This window comes from Geotrypetes seraphini, chromosome 7 (assembly GCF_902459505.1).
Source record: "Geotrypetes seraphini chromosome 7, aGeoSer1.1, whole genome shotgun sequence".
Taxonomy (NCBI): domain Eukaryota; kingdom Metazoa; phylum Chordata; class Amphibia; order Gymnophiona; family Dermophiidae; genus Geotrypetes; species Geotrypetes seraphini.
Genome location: NC_047090.1, coordinates 184974621 through 184995505, shown reverse-complemented (window position 1 = coordinate 184995505; position 20885 = coordinate 184974621). Strand labels below are relative to the sequence as shown.

Below are 20885 nucleotides of genomic sequence, written 5' to 3'. Positions count from 1 at the left end.
GATCTGAATTTGATTGGCTGAGCAGCACCTGCCTGTTGCCCTCTCAACCAAACAAATTTCGAGCAGTGCCCTCAGGGCCTTCAGAGGGTAGAGTGAAAGCCCTGACTGCACGCAACTGAAGCCAATACAATGTGACACTTAGGGCCCCTTTTACAAAGCCGCAGTAGCAACTCAGGGTGATGAACAAATTAAAAATTGAAAATAAGAAACTCCATAAAATACAGTGTGTGTAGTAGTGCTGCCCGATTCAGGAAAAAAAAAATTCGATTCGATTCAGACTACTGAATTGGTTTTTCGATTCGATTCGATTTCTTGCCCAATTGGATGGTTTTTTTTTTTTTTTTTTGGGAGGGGGGTTTCAAACATCCTGGTGGGTTTATTTTACAACAAAATACCCCAGCAGTATATATATATATATATAATAGAGAACCAATCCGAATACTGCTATTACCCAGCAATACACTTCTAAATATAAGCCCAAACAGCTGGAAGGGCTCGGGTCTCAGAAACGGAGCTTACGCACAGTAGTGACAATCACAAACTGAGGAAAATCAGCGTAGTACAATCGCTCCAACTCCAATCATTGACCCACATATATTTTTTTAAAGCATTTTCAAAAAGCAATTAAAACAGCTAACCCACAGCCGGGTTGCATAGAAGAAGTGTAAGCCAGAAACTGAAAAAAACAGCAACCAAACTACTTAGCTTTTATGGCTGACTTTGCTGACTTTGCTGATTTGTCTTTATAGAAGAGTGCAGTCACTAGTGTAGATTTGCCGACGCGGCCAGCGTTTCGCGGAAATAATTAATCAAAAGCATCCGCTGCGTCAGGGCCACCAGGACATTCAAAAAGTCAAGGCTTCAATTACAGCACTCGGTCACAGAATTTCAAAGCTTTGAAATTCTGTGACCGAGTGCTGTAATTGAAGCCTTGACTTTTTGAATGTCCTGGTGGCCCTGATGCAGCGGATGCTTTTGATTAATTATTTCCGCGAAACGCTGGCCGCGTCGGCAAATCTACACTAGTGACTGCACTCTTCTATAAAGACAAATCAGCAAAGTCAGCAAAGTCAGCCATAAAAGCTAAGTAGTTTGGTTGCTGTTTTTTTCAGTTTCTGGCTTACACTTCTATGCAACCCGGCTGTGGGTTAGCTGTTTTAATTGCTTTTTGAAAATGCTTTAAAAAAATATATGTGGGTCAATGATTGGAGTTGGAGCGATTGTACTACGCTGATTTTCCTCAGTTTGTGATTGTCACTACTGTGCGTAGGCTCCGTTTCTGAGACCCGAGCCCTTCCAGCTGTTTGGGCTTATATTTAGAAGTGTATTGCTGGGTAATAGCAGTATTCGGATGGGTTTATTTTACAGCCTCTTCACCCCCTTTGCCTTCTCCTAACCACACTGGCGCTGTGGTGTAAACAAAATAAACAAACAAAAAAGACTTTTCCTCGCTCTGTTAAATCCTAGCTCACATTTGCGGTCTAACACCAGCTCCGGCAGGATACACATTTCAAATCTGACATATTGTAATCACAAAACAGAAAATAAAATTAGTTTTTCTACCTTTTGTTGTCTGGTCACTATTCAAATTTTGTTGGTCTCAGGCTCTGGTTGTCTTCTGATAACTTGCTTGCCAGGCTCTCCTTCTTTCTTCTTTCTCCCTTCTAATCATCCATTTTCCATCTCTGTCCTCCCCTTCCGTTTCTCTTCCCTCCCCAGGAGGTCTGGCATCTTTCCTTTTTTTGGTCTCCCTCCACAGATCCACCTTTTCTTAACTACCCTTTCATCCAGCATCTCTCCTTCCTTCCCCACCATCCCAGGGTCCACCATCTCTCCCTTTCTTTTCCCAACTATCCTCCTATCCAGTATCTCTATCCCCCCCTCCACACCATCCCTTGCGTCAAACTTCTCTCCCTTTCTGTACCTTCCCTCCCTAAATCCTATTGTCCATCATCTCTCTCCCTCGCCCCCTCTCCTCTATTTTCAGACCCATTTCTTCCTCCCCAAAGTCCAGCATATGCACATCTCTTTGAACCCCCCTTCCATCCCTCCATGTACTTCTATACCAGGGCCCCCCTCCCCTGCAGGTCTGTCCCCCCTTTGAAGGCCTGCCTCCCCCCTTGAAGGCTTGTCCCCTCCTTGAAGACCTATCCCACCCCTGAAGGCCTGCCTGACGTCAGAGGAGGGGCGGGACCGCGACAGAGGAACCAGCAGCTAACACCGTGATCTTGCTTGCAGGCTGTTACAGCTGGAAGGTAAACAGTGCAGGGAGGCCGGGGGTGGGAGCTGGAAGCCGGACGCCGGGGGGGGGGAAGCCGACAGCAGCACTTCCCGACTGACCCTCTCCCTCGCCTTCTAAAACAGGTGTGGCAGCTGCCGCTCCTGCTTTAGGGGGCGAGGGAGGAGGGTCAGGCGAATCAGGAAGCCATTTTTTTGTGTTTTGAATCGATTCGAAACGATTCACCCGAAGTGAATTGGTGAACTGATTCGAATCGTGAATCGGGCAGCAATAGTGTGTAGTCTGCGCTGATCTATGAGTACACATGACAGCTACAGTGTGGAACTACAAGTGGGGCATACAAATAGGCAGATCATGGGCAGGACTGCCACTTTTCTACGCAGCTTACAGAATAATGTAAGTTATGCATGTCGTATACCACAATTAGGTTCACCCAATTATAGCTGCCATTGGCCTGCGTACAGGGGCATGCCTATATTTAGACACAACATCACAAGTTATAGCTAGTATTCTATAGTGGAACATAAGAACATAACATAACATAACTTTATTTTTCTATACCGCCTTAATCAAAAGAATTCTAGGCAGTTTCCACAAAAGAGAAAAACTGGACAATCAGTGAAATACAAAATAGTAAGAAATGAATTAAAAGACATGAAAAGTTTAAAATTGATAGGATAAGATTAGTTATGTTTAAAAAGTAAAGATAAAAGCACAGATTAAGAAATGAATTTATCAAATAATATTGTCTTGATTTCTTTTCTAAAAGCGCCATAGGACAACATGGCTCCACTGATAAAATTACCCAACCAGGACTGTTGTTTGCTTGCTTGGAAGGCAAGCATCCTATCTAAATAAGACCTGAGTTTACAACCTAAAATCTTCGGGTAAGCAAATAGTTTGCAGTTCCTGGTTATCCGCACAGGGTTATATAAGGCAAAATGAGATAGTAGGTATGTAGCTGCCAATCCCCAAACTGACTTGAAACAGAGGCATGAGAATTTGAACATTACTCGTGCTTCCACTGGCAACCAGTGCAGTGATCGGCAATAAGGACTAATATGATCAATTTTCTTTAGTCCGAATATCAGACGAACAGCCGTGTTCTGCACTATTCTTAATTTTTTCACAACTTTCTTCGGTGCACCCAAATAGACAATATTACAGTAGTCCAATATAGATAATACCAATGCCTGCACTAACAGACTAGAAGCTAAGAAACCAAAATAATCACGCGGCAGCCCTTTGGTCAAAGACCAGCGCCCTAATTGAGACTAGCCCTACCAGCGCACGTTCTAGTTCAGCAGGAACTTGTCTAACTTTGTCTTGAATCCCTGGAGGGTATTTTCCCCTACGACAGACTCCGGAAGAGCGTTCCAATTTTCTACCACTCTCTGAGTGAAGAAGAACTCAGAGAGTGGTAGAAACCTGGAACCTGGGTTCTCCCCGCACTGTATTGGAGCACCCCCTTATAGAACTGCCATCTTAGTGCCAACACTCAGCTACCATTTATATAGCATGAGTTAGAATTCTGAGAGCTTCTTCAAACCCAAATTTGTTTTAACCAACTTCACTTAGTCTTAGTACTGACGTTTCTGTGAATATGCAGAATTTGCTGGCTTCTGAACCAGAAGTCTATAAGATCAGTCAGCTTCCTGTAGACAGAGCTGCCTACCTGAAGAAGGGTCCTTGGGAGAGGGGTCCATATCCTGGCACTTGAGGACTTCGTGCTCACCTAATCTAATTTGAGGTTTTTCAGGAAACTTCTGCAAGGAAATAAAAGGTTTGTAGAATTTTACATTTCATTCTCTTAAAGGAAGAGAACTCCACAGAATATTGAAAGCAGAGCAAGAAATATATTTGAAAAGAGGATTCCAGAAGTCTGTCTAAGAGTTTGACTGCCCTTGGACACATCTTCTTGAAACTTGCCTGAGAAAACTCTGCCTTCCTCTTGCCTCCGGGAGATGGGCCTTTGAACACAGTGACCTTGGGATCATGAATTCCTACCGCATACCTGTGAGTGATCTGGGTGTCTCCTGAATCACCTATTTAAGTTTCATCATGGAGCATCCATCACAGGTTTCAAGGGACAAGGATTTTTTTATTTACATTCATGTTTTTTGCCTGATGAGGACTTGGACCCTTTGTTCGATCCCCAAGATCCTCTCGGGGAACAGGGGGTGTGCGTGGACAATGAGGGAGTCTGTTTTTCTGAGATGCCGGTTGGCGAGGGTGTGTCGATGATGCACATTTTTCACCGGGAAGAGCTGCAGGAGCTTATTCTTCAGGTTTCTTCGGTTTTGCGCTTTGAGGAGGAAGCGAAGGACCCCTCTTACCAGTGGCTTGAATGGCAATCTATTTACCTTTACAAACAATTATCCAGCTGGGAAAATGGCTTTTGGAAATTGCATGCATTATGAAGGACCATTAATACTGTATATATAGGGGTTTAACGCGGGTAATACCGCACGTTAAACCGCCTGCCGCGCTAGCTGCTAACACCTGAATTGAGCAGGCGTTAGTTATTTAGCCGGCCGTGGGGGTTAGCGCGTGATGAAATGTCAGACATGCTAACCCCGCTAGCGCGGCTTGATAAAAGGAGCCCATAGCGTTTGAGCAATGAATTATATGGTTAAGTTCTATTGGAGTGTATGTTACAGTATGTGGGGCATAAATGTTTTAGGGTCTCTTATACAAAGGAATTGAATGGGATTCACTGCATTTATTTCAGTAGCATCGCTACTGTGGCTTTGTAAAAGAGGCCCTTAGAGAGTTTACCAGTGGATAAGCTACTTTTTAAACTTATATACATTGCAAACCTTTCTGAATGGCAGTATATATGTTTTTAATAAATGAAATGAAAAGTGTGTATATATACATACACACCGTATATATTCAAATATAAACCAATCCAAATATAAACCTAGATAACCACCCCCCCCAAAAAAAAAAATAAATAAAGGGGGCAATAGATGACGAATATAATCCGAGGGTTTATATTCAAGTACAGGTGATCCTCTCTCTCCTTCCTCCCCCTCCTTGGCATCCACATTCCTGTTTTCTAAGAGATGTCCTGTCCAGTTCCATTTTGTCCCAACCTGTCTTGACAGGCTCTGTGCTGCTCTTAGCTCCTCCCCACCCATTGTAGGCCTCTCCCTGGGCCTACTTTAAGCCCTGGTGGTCCAGTGATGAGCAGGGATAGAAGTGATCTTTCCTGTGCCCTGTCCTGGCTAATATGTATTACTCCACCCCATTTCTGCCTCCCAGACCCATTGTAGGCCACCCTTAAGCCTTGGTGGTCCAGCAGTGAGCCAGGGCAGGAGCAATCATCCTACACTCCTGTCCTGTGCAATTTTGCTACTTATAATGGCTGCCACAAGTTCCTGCAGCAACCTTGTGAGACTGCTAAACTCGCAAAAGTTTTGCAAGTTTGCCGTAGAAATTTGCGGCAGCCATTTTCAGTGGCGAGACTGCACAGGACAGGAATGTAGGTAGATCACTCCTGCTCCAGCTCACCGCTGTACCACTAGAGCTTAATGTAGGCCTGTGATGGTCCGGAAGGTGGGTGAGGCTGTGCAGAGCTGGGGAGAACTTGAATATAAACCGAGGCACCCATGTTTGAGCCATTATTTTGACCTCCAAAATCTTGATTTATATTCAAGTAAATGTGGTATATATGTATATATGAGGGGTTGTTGCCATTTTCTTAGCAACCGCTTTGAATTTCAATCAGAAATTTTATGTACTTATATAGTCATCATACTTACATATTACTTTTAAACAACATTTAATTATCTTAAGCTGTGTTGATGTTACTAACAGGCTAGCATTACTATCTAGCGATTTTTGCGGGTTAAAAATGTTTGCGCTAAAACACAGTAAAATAACTTCATTCAAATGATACAATTAACAATCACTGGGTTTTACTAAACCGCAGTAGAGGTTTCTACCATGGGTTGGCAAGTTAACTCCTCCGACACTCATAGTAAAAGGAGCAGTTTAGTATAAGGAGCCCAATGTGTCAGAATTTCACTGTGAATACTCAAAGTGTTCACCCTCGGCTTTAAACCAGGCCTTCATTTGCTTTGGGAAGGTTCTTAATAGCCTTATTGATTGGTCAATGTGGTAGGTTGTCCCAGATAATCTACAGCAGTGTTTCTCAACCTGTGGTACGTGTACCCTAGGTGGTACACGGGCCGCCTGTTGGGGGTATACAAACTGACCGTCGATTCCTCCCTGCCACCACCCGCCGCCACCCATTCAGTTATCCCCCACCGCTGCCACAACTCCGGGCAAGGAAGAGCCAGGCACGAGCAGCGATTGCACGCGGAAGGCTTGTGAGCCAGTAGCGTGCAATCATGCACCTTGGGGGCGGCAGTGGACTGGGTGGGAGGAGGAATTGGCGGCAGGTTGGCTTGGGGTCAGGCAAGCTTCGGCATGGGTCGGCTTCGGGGAGAGAAAGAGGAAGGGGGTGGGACAAAGGCTGGAAGGCAGTGAGGGGGAGGGGGCATGAACTTTGGACACAGAAGGGAGGGAGAGGGCATTAACAGGAAAGAAGGAAGAGAGGGGGCATTAATAGGGAGGTAGGGAGGGGGCATGAACTCGGGACACAGAAAGAAGGGCAGGAACATTAATAGGAAAAACAGTAAATGCAGCAATTTTACACAAGGGAGCGAGGAAGGGGGTATTAAGTTGGGACATAGGAAGGAGGGAGGGAATAGAAAGGGACAATTGTTGGACCTGAGTGAGTGAGTGAGAGAGAAAGAGATGGTGCACATGGGGAAAGAAAGAGGAAAGTTGGGCGTAGAGAGGAGTGAGGTAGAGATGCATGGGGAATAGAAGAATGAGAGGGAGAAATGTTGGATATGGTGGTGGAGAAGGAACAGAGGGATAGATTAAAGGGGATACAAAGGGGAGAAATGCTGGGCATAGTGATGGAGGGAGAGATGTGGCATGGTGTTGGAGAGGGGTGATAGAAGGAGTGGTAGTGGTGAAAAATAATCTGGGGGATGAGAGATGAAGAAAAGTTGGACTCATGGAGGGACAGAGAAATGTTCTGCACACAGGGATCTTGGAAAAGATGTTGTGTTTTTCTGCGTCTGCATTTATGGCAAAATCTTAGCACAGGGCAGCTCTGGGGACTTAATGCAATGATACATTTCTGTGTATATTTTACAATGATAGAATCTTATGGTTAGGGTTACCAAATTTTGGGGAATGAAAATCGGGTCCCATGACCTCACCCCCAGGACCACCCCATTTCACCTAGCCATGCCCCAGTCTGCCCCCAACCCCACCCCCTCGATCTGTTTGCTCGTTGGGACAGCATCTGCGCATGTGCTGGTGTGATGCAATGACAACATCGCATGCGCGTGGCATCTCTGCATTGCACCCGCACATGTGCAGATGCCGTCCCGACGTCGCTCGTTGCTGGAAACTTTTCAAAACCCAGACAAGTCATCTGGACATGTCCTCGAAACGGAGAACATTTCTGGGGAAATCCATACCTTTTGTAACCCTAGTTAGAGTAATCAGAGATTTTTCATGAACAAAAACAGCAGTCTGTAATAACAGTAGTTTTGAGAATGAAAGCAAGAGCCCTGTCCGCAGCCCATGGAAATGTGAATTTTTAATAAACAAAGCTGCGCAGTGGTATAAATTATTATCTGGATTTCTTAATAAAAAAACAAAAAACTGGTCTTAGAGACATTTGGAGCATTGAGATTAAGGAGAAATTAGGTTCTTACCTGCTAATTTACTTTCTTTTAGCTTCTCCAGACCAGTAGAGGTTAATCCTTACGAATGGGTATATATCTAATCATGACCAGCAGGTGGAGACTGAAAACAAAACTTTGGGACAGTATATACTATCCTCCCTTCTCTATTTCCCTCAGTCTGCCGAATAGCCAAGCAGAACCAAGAACTGGAAAACAGGAAGAAAACAATACTCCGAACAGGAGTAACAAATAACATACCCAAATGCTGTTGGAAAATGCAGAGGAGAAATACCCGAAGGAAAATGTCCCCACAGCTCGCCAGCTAAGCCAGCCGAGCCACAGCCGCTGTTCTTTAATTCTCCCCGGCCCTAGAAAAATACTAGAACCCGCAGCAAAAAACAAAAACTGCCCGCGAAACAGCCCCAACAACAACAATAACAGACAGGGTGGGGACCTCTACTGGTCTGGAGAAGCTAAAAGAAAGTAAATTAGCAGGTAAGAACCTAATTTCTCCTTCTTTAGCACTCTCCAGACCAGTAGAGGTTAATCCTTACGAATGGGACGTACCAAAGCAGTCCCCTCACGGGCGGGACCCCCGAAGGGCCGATACCAGAACACGCTCACCGAACACCGCGTCCCGACGCGCCTGAACATCTACCCGATAATGCCTAACAAATGAATGCAAGGAGGACCAAACCGCAGCCTTACAAATATCCACCGGAGGCACGAGCGACGACTCAGCCCAAGAAGCCGCCTGACCCCGAGTGGAATGAGCCTTGAGAAACTCTGGAACCGGCTTCTGACTCAGAAGATAAGCGGAAGCAATCGTCTCCTTGATCCAGCGCGCAATAGTAGCCCTAGAAGCTCCAGCCCCCCGACGAGGACCCGCCAGAAGGACAAAGAGATGATGGGAGCTCCGAAATTCCCGGGTCCTCTGCACATAAGCGCGGAGGACCCGACCAACATCCAACTTGCGCAGCTGCCGATGCTCAGAAGAACCCTCCCGACTACCCAAGACCGGGAGGACCACCGATTGATTGACATGAAAAGGAGAAAACTACTTTTGGCAGAAAGGAAGGAACAGGCCGCAAAACAACCCGCTCCCTCGAAAATTCCAGGAAGGGAGCCCTACAAGAGAAAGCCTGTAGCTCAGACACCCGCCTAGCGGAAGTAATGGCCACCAAAAAGACCGACTTCAGCGTAAGGTCCTTCAAAGAAAAGCCATCCAACGGCTCGAAAGGCGGGCGCACCAGAACCGAAAGAACCAGATTGAGAACCCAAGAGGGAATCGAGGGCCTTATGGGAGGCCTGAGCAACTTGGCCGCCCGAAGAAAGCGAATCACATCAGGAATGGCCGACAAACGCAGACCTGTCACCAGCCCCCGAAAAGCCGACAGGGCCGCCAGTGGAACCCGGAGAGAAGACCAAGCCAGGCCTCTATCCAGGCCAGCCTGCAAGAACTCTAGAATGTTAGGCAGGGAAGCGCGAAAAGAGACCACTCCCCGCGCCCGGCACCATTCCTCAAAAAGACGCCAAACCCGCACATAAGCCCGAGAGGTAGAAAGCCTCCGGGACCCCCAAAAGTGTAGAGATCACCTTATCTGAATATCCCTTCTTACTCAGGCGGCCCCTTTCAAGAGCCAAGCCGTAAGACAAAAGGGAGATGGGTCGAATATGGGAATGGGACCCTGCACCAGAAGATCGCACACGAGAGGCAGAGGAAGAGGATCCGCCACCAGATGCCTCACCAGATCCGCATACCACGGACGACGAGGCCAATCCGGAGCCACCAAAACCACCAGCCCCGGGTGGCGAACAATGCGAAGCAGTACTCTGCCCACTAATGGCCAAGGAGGGAACACATACAACAGCCCCTCCGTTGGCCACGGTTGGACCAGAGCATCCAGACCCTCGGCCAGGGTGAAGATGACTGAAGAAGCGGGGTACTTTGGCGTTGCCACTTGTGGCCATCAGATCCATCAGGGGCTGCCCATCCAAGAAGTGACGACTGAGGAAGTCCGCCTGAACGTTTTCTACCCCGACAATGTGAGAGGCCGAGAGGTCCAGAAGATGCGACTCCGCCCAAACCATGAGCCGAGCCGCCTCCTGCGCCACCTGAGTGCTCTTGGTGCCCCCCTGACGATTGACATAAGCCACCGCCGTGGCATTGTCCGACAGGACTCTGACTGACTTGCCCAACAAAAGGGAGTGGAAAGCCAACAGCGCCAGCTGGACCGCTCTGGTCTCCAACACGTTGATCGACCAGGAGGGCTCCTCCGCGGACCAGGTACCCTGAGCTGAGTGACCCAGACACTGAGCCCCCCAACCCAGGAGACTCGCATCCGTAAGGAGCACCGTCCACTGCGGAAGATCCAGACCCACCCCCTGAACTAGGTGAGGGGTCTGGAGCCACCAACGCAGACTGCAGCGCGCCAAGCCTCGCAGGGGAACCGGAACATCCATTCCGTGCCTCTGGGGAGACCACCTCCGGAGCAGAGCATACTGGAGAGGACGCATGTGGGCCCGCGCCCACCTCACCACGTCCAGGGACGCCGCCATCGACCCCAAGACCCGGAGGAAATCTCGCGCCCGAGGACACCGGGACGCCAAAAGCAGGCGAATCTGAGATTGCAATTTTCTCACCCGGGCCTCTGGGAGGAAGACCCTCCCCAAGGAGGTGTCGAACAGCACCCCTAGGTACTCCAGACGCTGAGCCGGGACCAACCGACTCTTGGAAAGGTTGACCACCCAGCCCAGCGACCGGAGAAACTCCACCACCCGAGCCGTAACCCGGGAGCTTTCCTGCAACGACTTTGCCCGAATTAACCAGTCGTCCAGGTAGGGGTGTACCAGGATGCCCTCCGACCGCAAGGCTGCCGCGACGACCACCATCACCTTGGTGAACGTCCGGGGAGCCGTGGCCAGCCCAAAGGGAAGCGCACAGAACTGATAGTGCTGACCCAAGATCGCAAAGCGCAGGGAACGCTGATGAGAGGCCCGAATGGGAACATGCAAGTAGGCCTCCGTCAGATCAAGAGAAGTGAGAAACTCCCCCGGCTGAACCGCCAGAATGACCGACCGCAGAGTTTCCATACGGAAAGAGGGAATCTTGAGAGCCCTGTTGACCCCTTTCAAATCGAGGATGGGCCGAAAGGTCCCCTCCTTCTTGGGCACCACAAAGTAAATGGAGTACCTGCCCGTGCCCCACTCCGGAGGGGGCACTGGAACAACTGCCCTGAGATCTAGCAAGCGCTGAAGGGTCTGGCGAAAAGCCTGCGTCTTCCCAGGAGTCTGACATGGAGAAGCGAGGAAAAAGTCCGGCAGAGAGCGGGCGAACTCCAGGGCATAACCGTCCCGCACCACCCCCAGGACCCACTGATCGGACGTGATCTCGGCCCATTTTGGGGAAAAAGATGCGCAGCCGGGCCCCCACCGGAACCAAAGAGGGCGCCGGCAAGGCATCATTGAGCAGGACGGGAAGCGGGGGAACCGGCAGAGGGATTCCCTGCCCCCCGACGGGCCCCCCGAAAGGGCTGCATGCGTTGGAAGAACCGACCGCGGGAAAACCCCGGAGACTGGAAAGAAGCAGCCCCACGCCCAGGGCGATACTTGCGAAATTCCCGCAAACGCCCCCGGGCCGCACCACCCCGAGACGCAGGGCGGGCACGGTCCTCCGGCAGACGGGGAACTTTCGAGTCCGACAGAGTCTGAATCAACTTATCCAAGTCCTCTCCAAATAAAAACGACCCCCGAAAGGGAAATTTAGTAAGCTAAGCTTTGGACGCAGCATCCGCCGCCCAAGCGCGCAGCCACAACACACGCCTTGCGGCCACGCCAAAAGCCATAGACTTAGCCGAGATCCGCACCAAGTCATATAGAGCATCTGAGAGGAATGAGGCAGCCATCTCAATCTTCGCTACCTCCTGATCCACCAGAGACCAGTCATCAGACTCCCGATCCAAGACACGCTCCGCCCACCGAAACACGGCGCGAGCGACCAGTCCCCCACAAATAGCCGCCTGGACCCCAAAGGCAGAGACCTGAAAATTTTGCTTAAGTATGTTCTCCAACTTGCGCTCCTCAGAGTCCCGCAAGGCAGAACCGCCCTCAACAGGCACGGTATGCCGCTTGGAAATTGCCGAGACCACCGCATCCACAACTGGCGAAGCTAACGTAACCCGATCCCCTTCAGGAATGGGATACAGGCGAGCCATGCTGCGCGTCAGCCGAAACGGCGTCTCCGGCGTTTTCCACTGCTCCAGAATAATATCCCGAATATCCTGATGCATAGGAAAAGAGCGGGAAACGGAACGGATCCCCCGTAACAGAGGGTCCCCCACACGCGGAGTCTCTGGCGGCGCGTCCTCAAAACGCAAAACCGAAGAAACCTGTTGAATAAGGTCAGGCAGCTCATCTCTCTGAAAAAGGCGCACCACGGACGCCTCCTCACTGGAGAACGGGACACCCGACAACCCGCCGCCAGTATCCGTCCCCTCCAGAGGGTCCTGGAATTCCTCAGAAGGGTCCAGGTCCTCCTCCAGACCGACACGTTCCTCCGACCACAAATCCTCGTCCCACGACACCCGCGGACGCTTGGACAAGGGAGGCGGCGGAGGGGACGTCACGTCAGACGAGAGAGGCAAAGCCGCAGGGAGCGCGGAGGAAACCCCACCCCCCGAAACCCCCTGGGCGCAACCGGGACCCGCAGCCGCCTGAAAATAGGCTCTGCATAAAGAAAAGAAAAAATCAGGAGAAAAACCCCCCGAGGGTCCCAAGGGACTCCCTGCCACAGCAGGGGACCCAGCAGAAACCTGCCCCTGCATAGACAAAACAGGGGGAAGGTCACCTGAGGTGGAAGACAAAATGGAGGGGCCAGACAGAGAAGATGGCGACTTTCCCGCCAAAAAAGCTCCCTCCATAGCCTGTAGCGGCTGAGAGACCTGAACAGTCTCAGCCGCTAAAGCAGGCAAGCCGGCATTAGCTGTCAAAAAATCAGCTGAGAGGGAATCCTCAAAAACCCGACCGTCGGCGGCTCGGGGAATCCCTCCGTGGGCGGATGGAGAAGACCGGGCTTCTCCACTGCTCCTTGCCGACTCACGAGGCACCATCGGCGGGGAGCTCTGGGCGCCTGCAGCCGCTGCCGACGGAGCTCCACCACCTCACCGACCCAAACCGCCGAGTTCAGGCCGGCCGCGAGTGCCTCGCGGCTGGACCTAATTGTGTCCCACTCCCCCGGAGAAGGGCACAATTGCTCCATACGCAACCTAGCTAGAAAAAAGTGCCGGTTAGATGAAAAAATACAGTAAAATACAGTTTTCTTAAAGGGAAACAACCCTCCAGACCAGCACTACATCAGGATTTTTTTTTTTTTACAGAACAGACTCCACAGGCTCTCGAAGCAATATGCCTTGCTTGATTTAGGGGGCAAGGCTTACTGCTGAGGCTCCTCTAAAAAAATGTGGGGAGGTGGAGGAAGTGGGGGGAGGGACCCCGCTCGAGACCCGCCGGGTTTGACACCCCCGAGGTCGGACGAACCCCCAAACAGGGTCCGCCCAAGCTCCGTCCGGCCAAAAACAGGGACAATAAACCCCCTAAACAAATTCCAACAGCCCTACCAAGGGAGATGGGTACAGATCACATCAACACCTGCTGGAGACTGAAAGAAGACTGAGGGAAATAGAGAAGGGAGGATAGTATATACTGTCCCAAAGTTTTGTTTTCAGTCTCCACCTGCTGGTCATGATTAGATATATACCCATTCGTAAGGATTAACCTCTACTGGTCTGGAGAGTGCTAAAGAAGTGTCAGATTTCTGCTTCTCAATGGCCACGCATTTGGTCCTGGAGAATGAGATGTACAGTGTCAGCATCTATGAGACAAACCTGGTTCTTTTTATTACATAAAGATTTTTGGACCCCAGTTCGTTTACAGAAGTTGGATAGCTCTAAGTCTAATAGATGCTGGCACTGTAATCTAGAAGCAGGAACTTTAGATCATCTACTTTTTCATTGTCCCTGCATTATAAACTTTTGGAATTCAATTTGGTCTCAAATAAATTGTTTATTAGAAAACCATGTTGCTTTATCCTATGATACTGTTCTGTTTGGAATGTCTATAAGGAGAAAAAGCACAGTTACTTACCGTAACAGGTGTTATCCAGGGACAGCAGGCAGATATTCTTGACTGGTGGGTGACGGCACCGACGGAGCCCCGGTACGGACAATTTTAGAGTGATTGCACTCTAAGAACTTTAGAAAGTTCTAGCTAGGCCGCACCGCGCGTGCGCGAGTGCCTTCCCGCCCGATAGAGGCGCGCGGTCCCCAGTTAAGATAAGCCAGCTAAGAAGCCAACCCGGGGAGGTGGGAGGGACGCAAGAATATCTGCCTGCTGTCCCTGGATAACACCTGTTACGATAAGTAACTGTGCTTTATCCCAGGACAAGCAGGCAGCATATTCTTGACTGATGGGTGACCTCCAAGCTAACAAAAAGCGGGATAGAGGGAAGGTTGGCCATTAGGAAAATAAATTCTGTAAAACAGATTGGCCGAAGTGTCCATCCCGTCTGGAGAATGCATCCAGACAATAATGTGATGTAAAAGCGTGAACTGAGGACCAAGTAGCAGCCCTGCAGATTTCCTCAATGGAAGTGGAACGGAGGAAAGCTACAGACGCTGCCATAGCTCTAACTTTGTGGCCCATGACAAAACCTTCCAGTGTCAGGCCCGACTGAGCATAACAGAAAGAAACGCAAGCAGCAAGCCAATTGGAGAGAGTGCGTTTGGATACAGGATGACCCAACTTGTTAGGATCAAAGGACAAAAATAGTTGAGGGGAAGATCTGTGTGTTCAAGATAGTAAGCCAGAGCACGTTTACAGTCCAAGGTATGCAAAGCCTGTTCACCTGGAAGAGAATGAGGCTTTGGAAAAAATACAGGTAGGACTATGGACTGGTTAAGATGAAAGTCAGACACAACCTTAGGAAGAAATTTGGGGTGTGTACGGAGAACCACCTTATCATGGTGAAAAACGGTGAAAGGTGGATCGGCCACTAGTGCATGCAGCTCACTGACTCTCCTGGCAGAAGTGAGAGCTATAAGGAAGACCACTTTCCAGGTAAGAAATTTGAAATGCGCTGTAGCCAAAGGTTCAAAAGGAGGCTTCATTAAAGCGGAAAGAACCACATTGAGATCCCAGACCACAGGAGGAGGCTTGAGAGGTGGTTTCACATTGAAAAGGCCCCTCATAAATCTAGAAACTAAAGAATGAGCCGAGAGGGGTTTTCCATGAACCGGCTCATGAAAAGCAGCAATGGCACTAAGATGAACTCTGATAGAAGTAGATTTAAGGCCAGAGTCAGACAAGGAAAGAAGATAGTCCAACACCAGTCCCACTGCTAGAGACATGGGATTATGGTGATGTAAGAGGCACCAGGAAGAAAACCGAGACCACTTCTGTTGATAACACTGAAGAGTGGCCGTTTTCCTGGAAGCATCAATGATAGAACGGACAGGCTAAGAAAGGAGTGAGTGAGCCGAAGTCAGCCCAAGAGATACCAAGCCGTCAGGTGCAGAGACTGTAGGTTGGGATGCAGTAGGGTCCGCTAATGCTGAGAAAGCAGAGAAGGAAACAGTGGAAGAGGTATGGGTTCCCTGGAACTGAGTTGAAGTAGAAGGGAGAACCAATGTTGCCTGGGCCACCGTGGAGCGATGAGAATCATGGTGGCTTGTTCCCTCCTGAGCTTGAACAGTGTTCGAAGCATGAGCGGTAGAGGGGTAAATGCATATAGGAAGAGACTGGTCCAATCCAGGAGAAATGCATCGGGAGTCTGTTGAAACACCTGCTGACAGAGATGAAGGATTGTGTGAAGGCGGTTGGATGGAAGAAACGCCCTCATCAGAACAGTGTCCAGAATGGCTCCAATAAATTGAAGTCGCTGGGTCAGAATGAGGTGAGACTTGGGTAGATTGATTTCGAACCCCAACAGTCGAAGGAAGTGAATGGTCTGATTGGTTGCAAGCAGAACCGCCTGAGGGGAATGAGCCTTGATCAACCAGTCGTCCAGATAAGGGAAGACTTGAAAGTTGTGAGAGCGGAGGTAGGCCGCTACCACAATCAGACATTTGGTGAATACCCTGGGAGAGGAGGCCAGGCCGTAGGGTAGCACCTTGTACTGATAATGATGTTGATTGATGAGAAAGCGCAGATATTGCCTGGACGTCAGATGAATAGGAATATGCGTGTAAGCCTCTTTGAGATCGAGGGAGCATAGCCAGTCGCCCTGAGTGAGAAGAGGGTAGAGGGTGGCAAGAGAGAGCATTTTGAACTTCTCTTTGACCAAACATTTGTTGAGATCTCTGAGATCTAAGATGGGTCTGAGGTCTCTGGTCTTTTTGGGAACTAGGAAGTACCTGGAGTAAAATCCCTGACCTCGCTGATCTTGAGGAACTTCTTCGATGGCATTGAGAAGAAGGAGGGATTGAACCTCTTGAGCGAGAAGGAGGGACTGAGACTTGTTGGAAGCAGACTCTTTTGGCAGGCCTAACGGCGGAGGAGTCTGAAAATTGAGGGAGTAGCCATGGGCTATGATCGAGAGCACCCACTGGTCGGTGGTAATTACCTCCCATCGAGAGTGAAAAATGGTTAATCGACCTCCTATGGGCTGTGGAAGAGGGCAGGAGGGAGGAAGACTGGCAATGCCCTGGAGAAGGGAGTCAAAAGGGCTGAGTCGGCTTAGTCTGAGTGACAGGCTTTATGGCAGGCGGCTGTTGCTGACGAGCTTGTTGCTGCTGTTGCCGATGCCTCCGAGGTTGTGGAGGGTGAGGCTGAACCGGCCGAGCAGAAAACCGCCTCTGATAGGATGGCTGCTGTCTAAATGGACGAGGAGGAGGAGGCTTCTTCTTATTTTTCAACAGGGTATCCCACCTCGTCTCGTGGGCAGAGAGCTTTTGAGTGGTGGTATCCATAGATTCTCCAAAGAGCTCATCACCCAGGCAGGGAGCATTGGCAAGGCGGTCCTGGTGGTTCACATCAAGGTCTGAGACTCGGAGCCATGCCAATCGTCTCATCGCAACAGACATAGCCGTGGCTCGGGATGTGAGTTCAAAAGTATCATAGATTGACCGGACCATGAACTTCCTAAGTTGCAGGAGACTGGAAGTGCATTGTTGGAATGCAGGAAGCTTATGGTCAGGAAGATACTTTTGAAAAGAGGAGACTTGCTGAATCAAATGTTTCAGGTAAAAAGAGAAGTGAAACGCATAATTACCTGAACGGTTGGCCAGCATTGCATTTTGGTAAAGTCTTTTACCAAATTTATCCATGGCCTTGCCCTCTCTGCCAGGAGGGACAGAGGCATATACACTAGAGCCTGCCGATTTTTTTAGGGTGGACTCCACCAGCAGAGATTCATGGGGCAGCTGGGGTTTGTCAAACCCTGGAATAGGAATCACTTTGTAAAGCGATTCCAGCTTCCTAGGAGCTCCTGGAACGGTGAGAGGAGTTTCTAAATTTTTGTAAAAGGTTTCCCTCAAGATGTCATGGAGGGGTAACTTTAAAAATTCTTTCGGAGGCTGGTCAAAATCCAAAGCATCAAGAAATGCTTTGAATTTTTTAGAGTCAGACTCTAGAGGGATGGAAAGGGTGTCCGACATCTCCTTAAGAAACTTGGTGAAGGAGGAGTGCTCTGGCTTACCAGCAGGATCCTGCACCGATGTAACATCCTCCTCCGAGGAATAATCTGCCTCGGTACCGAGGGGGTCATCAGAATCATCCCACAAATCAGGGTCCCGTACCGATGAAAGACGGTCCTGAGAAAGTGGTGTCGAAGGTTCGGTATGCTTGGTTTTGCATACCGAGTTACCAGACCTCATGGACACCGTACCGGGTGACTGTACAGCGGTACGGGTGTCAGAGAACGGTACCGGCTCCGAAGTCGAGTAAGCAGTGCGTCGAAGAGACTTCGGTTCCGCCGAGAGAACAGGCATAGAAACAGATTTTTGCGGTGCCGACAACGTCGAAGCCGACAAAACAGGCTGTTCGACAATCGGCACCGAAGGCTCAGTAGGTACCGACACTGGAAGGCTCGGAGTCAGCAGAGCCGGGAGCAAGTGTTGTAACTGCTCCTTAAGTTGGACCTGAAGGATGGATGCTATTCTCTCATCCAGAGACGGTCCCGATGGCACCGGTACCGCTTTTTTCTTGCTCGGTACCTGCGGTGCAGCTCGACGCTCAGGCGAAGTCGATGTCGATGAAGAGGCAGTGACTTCAATGGGAGCGGAGCGTTTGCGGGGCCGGCGCGCAGTCTGCAGGACTTGGCTCACTGCTTGTTCGACTGGCGGGCCAAGGACAGTAGGGGATGGCTTCTTAGCCGGCTTACCTACAGGGTGCGACACCGAGGATGGATCTTGCGGTGTCGAAGTCACCGGTGCCGATTTGGAGGAAGATGACGGTGTCGATGCCGGGGGAACTTCCATGGCGGCACCGAAAAGAATCCGCTGTTGAATTTGGCGATTCTTTAGAGTTCTCTTTTGGAGAGAACTGCAGCGGGTGCACGTTTCTGTTCGATGGTCCGGACCCAGACACTGAAGGCACCACTTGTGCGGGTCGGAAAGAGAAATAGGACGTGCACACCGCTGACACTTCTTAAAACCCGGTGAAGGGGGCATGAAGGGAAAAACGGCTGTAGCAAAATCGAAGCCCGAGGCTTCGATGGTGCCAACAGGCCCCGCCGGGGCTGACCGGAAAAAAGTCGAAAAAAATTGACTTTTTTTTTTTTTAAAATAAAAGAAAAAAAAACGATAAGGTGAATAAATCACAACAAGAAAATAACGCGCGAGCGGGAAGGCGAGAAAAATTTGAAAAAATTTTCCAACAGCAGTTGGAACACGCGTCTTCTTAGCTCCGCGGAAACTAAGAAACTGGGGACCGCGCGCCTCTGTCGGGCGGGAAGGCACTCGCGCATGCGCGGTGCGGCCTAGCTAGAACTTTCTAAAGTTCTTAGAGTGCAATCACTCTAAAATTGTCCGTACCGGGGCTCCATCGGGGCCGTCACCCATCAGTCAAGAATATGCTGCCTGCTTGTCCTGGGATAAAGTCAATTATCATCACATAACAACAAACTTTTAATGATAATGACGGGAGTTGCTATTAAGCATATTATGAATAATTGGAAGAATTATACCAATCTTAATTATACATTTTGGTGGAATTCCTTGTGTCATATTTTTAAGATGGAGAGAGTAATTGCTTTGCAGAAAGGTAATTATAATAATTTTATAAAGATTTGGGGGCCATTGGTTAAATATTGTAATGAATAGGCATTGTTTTCCTTTGTTGAAATTTTAGTTATATAAAGGGGGAGGGAGGGTGGTGGGGGTATGTAATGTTTCATGATAATGAAATGGTGGGGAGGGGGAGGGGGGTTATTTATTTATTTATGTATTCATGATATTAATGAAAGATATACAAGTGATGTATGATTGTTCTTATGTTGTATTTTTGTGCACTTGTTGTATGATTTAAAATGAATAAATAATGTTTAAGAAAAACAAAGGATGCTGTAGGAAGGAGGAGTGCCAGGGATTTCTATACAAATGCAAAATGGGCATTAGAAGTCCTGGCCATGCTGAGACCAGGAGAGGGCACCATGTCCACCCCATCCAGTGCCAGTTACACAGAAAAGAATCAGAGTTCTAGTATAATGACATTGAAAAGATGGATTAGAAACATTAACTAGCTTGAAGAACCTTTACTCGCTCCATAAAGGTCAAATGAGAACCTTGAAAGTAATTCTACCTGGAGCCCATGTATGGCCTTTTGCAACTGGAGCCCCTTCTTATAATCTGCCATCCAGTCTGACCCTGCAGAAAAATAAAGAAGGTGAGATTCTGTAATTTACTCACAATGAGGAGCACCAGGTCCCTTAACAGTCACAATTAATTCTTGGTCAAGGAGGCTTAGAAATCAAAGCAGGAAGCGAGAACATCTTTGTCCTGAAAGCAAGTTGGGAGTATTAAAATGGGAAGGCCGTACTCAGAGAACCAAGGGCTTAAATAACTGCTAAATGGATTCTCAAAACGGGGTGGGAGGAAGGAGCAACTAGGAGGATCGCCTTGTAAAAACACTAATCCTTGTAGATCCTTTTAATCAGAGTTAGTCAGTCTGTCTTAGTTAAGCTTTGTTCCGAGTAAAATCATCTGTACTTCTCTCTCAAGAACGTCGCTATACCTGTTTTCAGAGGTTTAGCAATGATCGCTGCTAACCGACTCAATTCACAAAATGACCCACCATGTATTTTCCCCTCGATCGCCCATTTTCAAATCCGGCCATGCAAATTAGTAAAACACCATGCAAAAGAGCCAAGCGATTGATTCACTTACATTTGCTTGGCTATTTTGCATCGGGTTTTACGATCCTAAAACCCGACTGCTGTAGACCTTTCAGTAACTGTGTTACCGACAGGTCTGCCTGGGGTTTATTTGGTTTTTTTTTGCAATGGCACAGATATTTTGTGTGTATTACACATGCAAAATATCTGCCCAATTAAAAAGCCCCCCCGACAGCGCCCCCCCTCCCCCATGCGCAAATATGGAACGGGGGGATGTCCACTCCCTCCTGCCACCAGACATATCCCGCAGTCATGGATCTTAAATATGGCAGGAGGGATGCCCACTCCCCCCACCCAATGGTAGGAGGGATGTCTACTCCCTCCTGCCGTTGGCCACCCCCCATACCTTTAAGTCAGGAGCAGAGTAGCCCAGACCCTCCTGCTCCTCTGGCCAAGGGGCCTAAGGCCCTGATTGGCTCAGGCACCTCCCTTGGCAAGATATAGGGGGCCATTTACTAAATGCTAATGCACATTCATGGGCAGTGAGCAGCTGATTTTTTAAAGGGAGCCTAAAGTTAGATGCCTCTTAGGTGCCTAACTTACC

The 20885-nt window shown here is 49.0% G+C and overlaps 1 protein-coding gene across 1 annotated transcript in view; it reads right to left on the bottom strand.

The window, feature by feature from the left end:
• The window catches only part of LOC117364262 (phospholipase B1, membrane-associated-like), a 296571-nt gene that overhangs the window by 247224 nt on the left and 28462 nt on the right, over positions 1-20885 (bottom strand). Inside the window, exons 3-4 of the mRNA XM_033953278.1 lie at positions 19750-19814; positions 3915-4005 (exon numbers count right to left, since the gene is read on the bottom strand). Of these exons, the coding sequence (XP_033809169.1) occupies positions 3915-4005; positions 19750-19814 (156 nt within the window). The remainder of the gene's footprint in view (positions 1-3914; positions 4006-19749; positions 19815-20885) is intronic.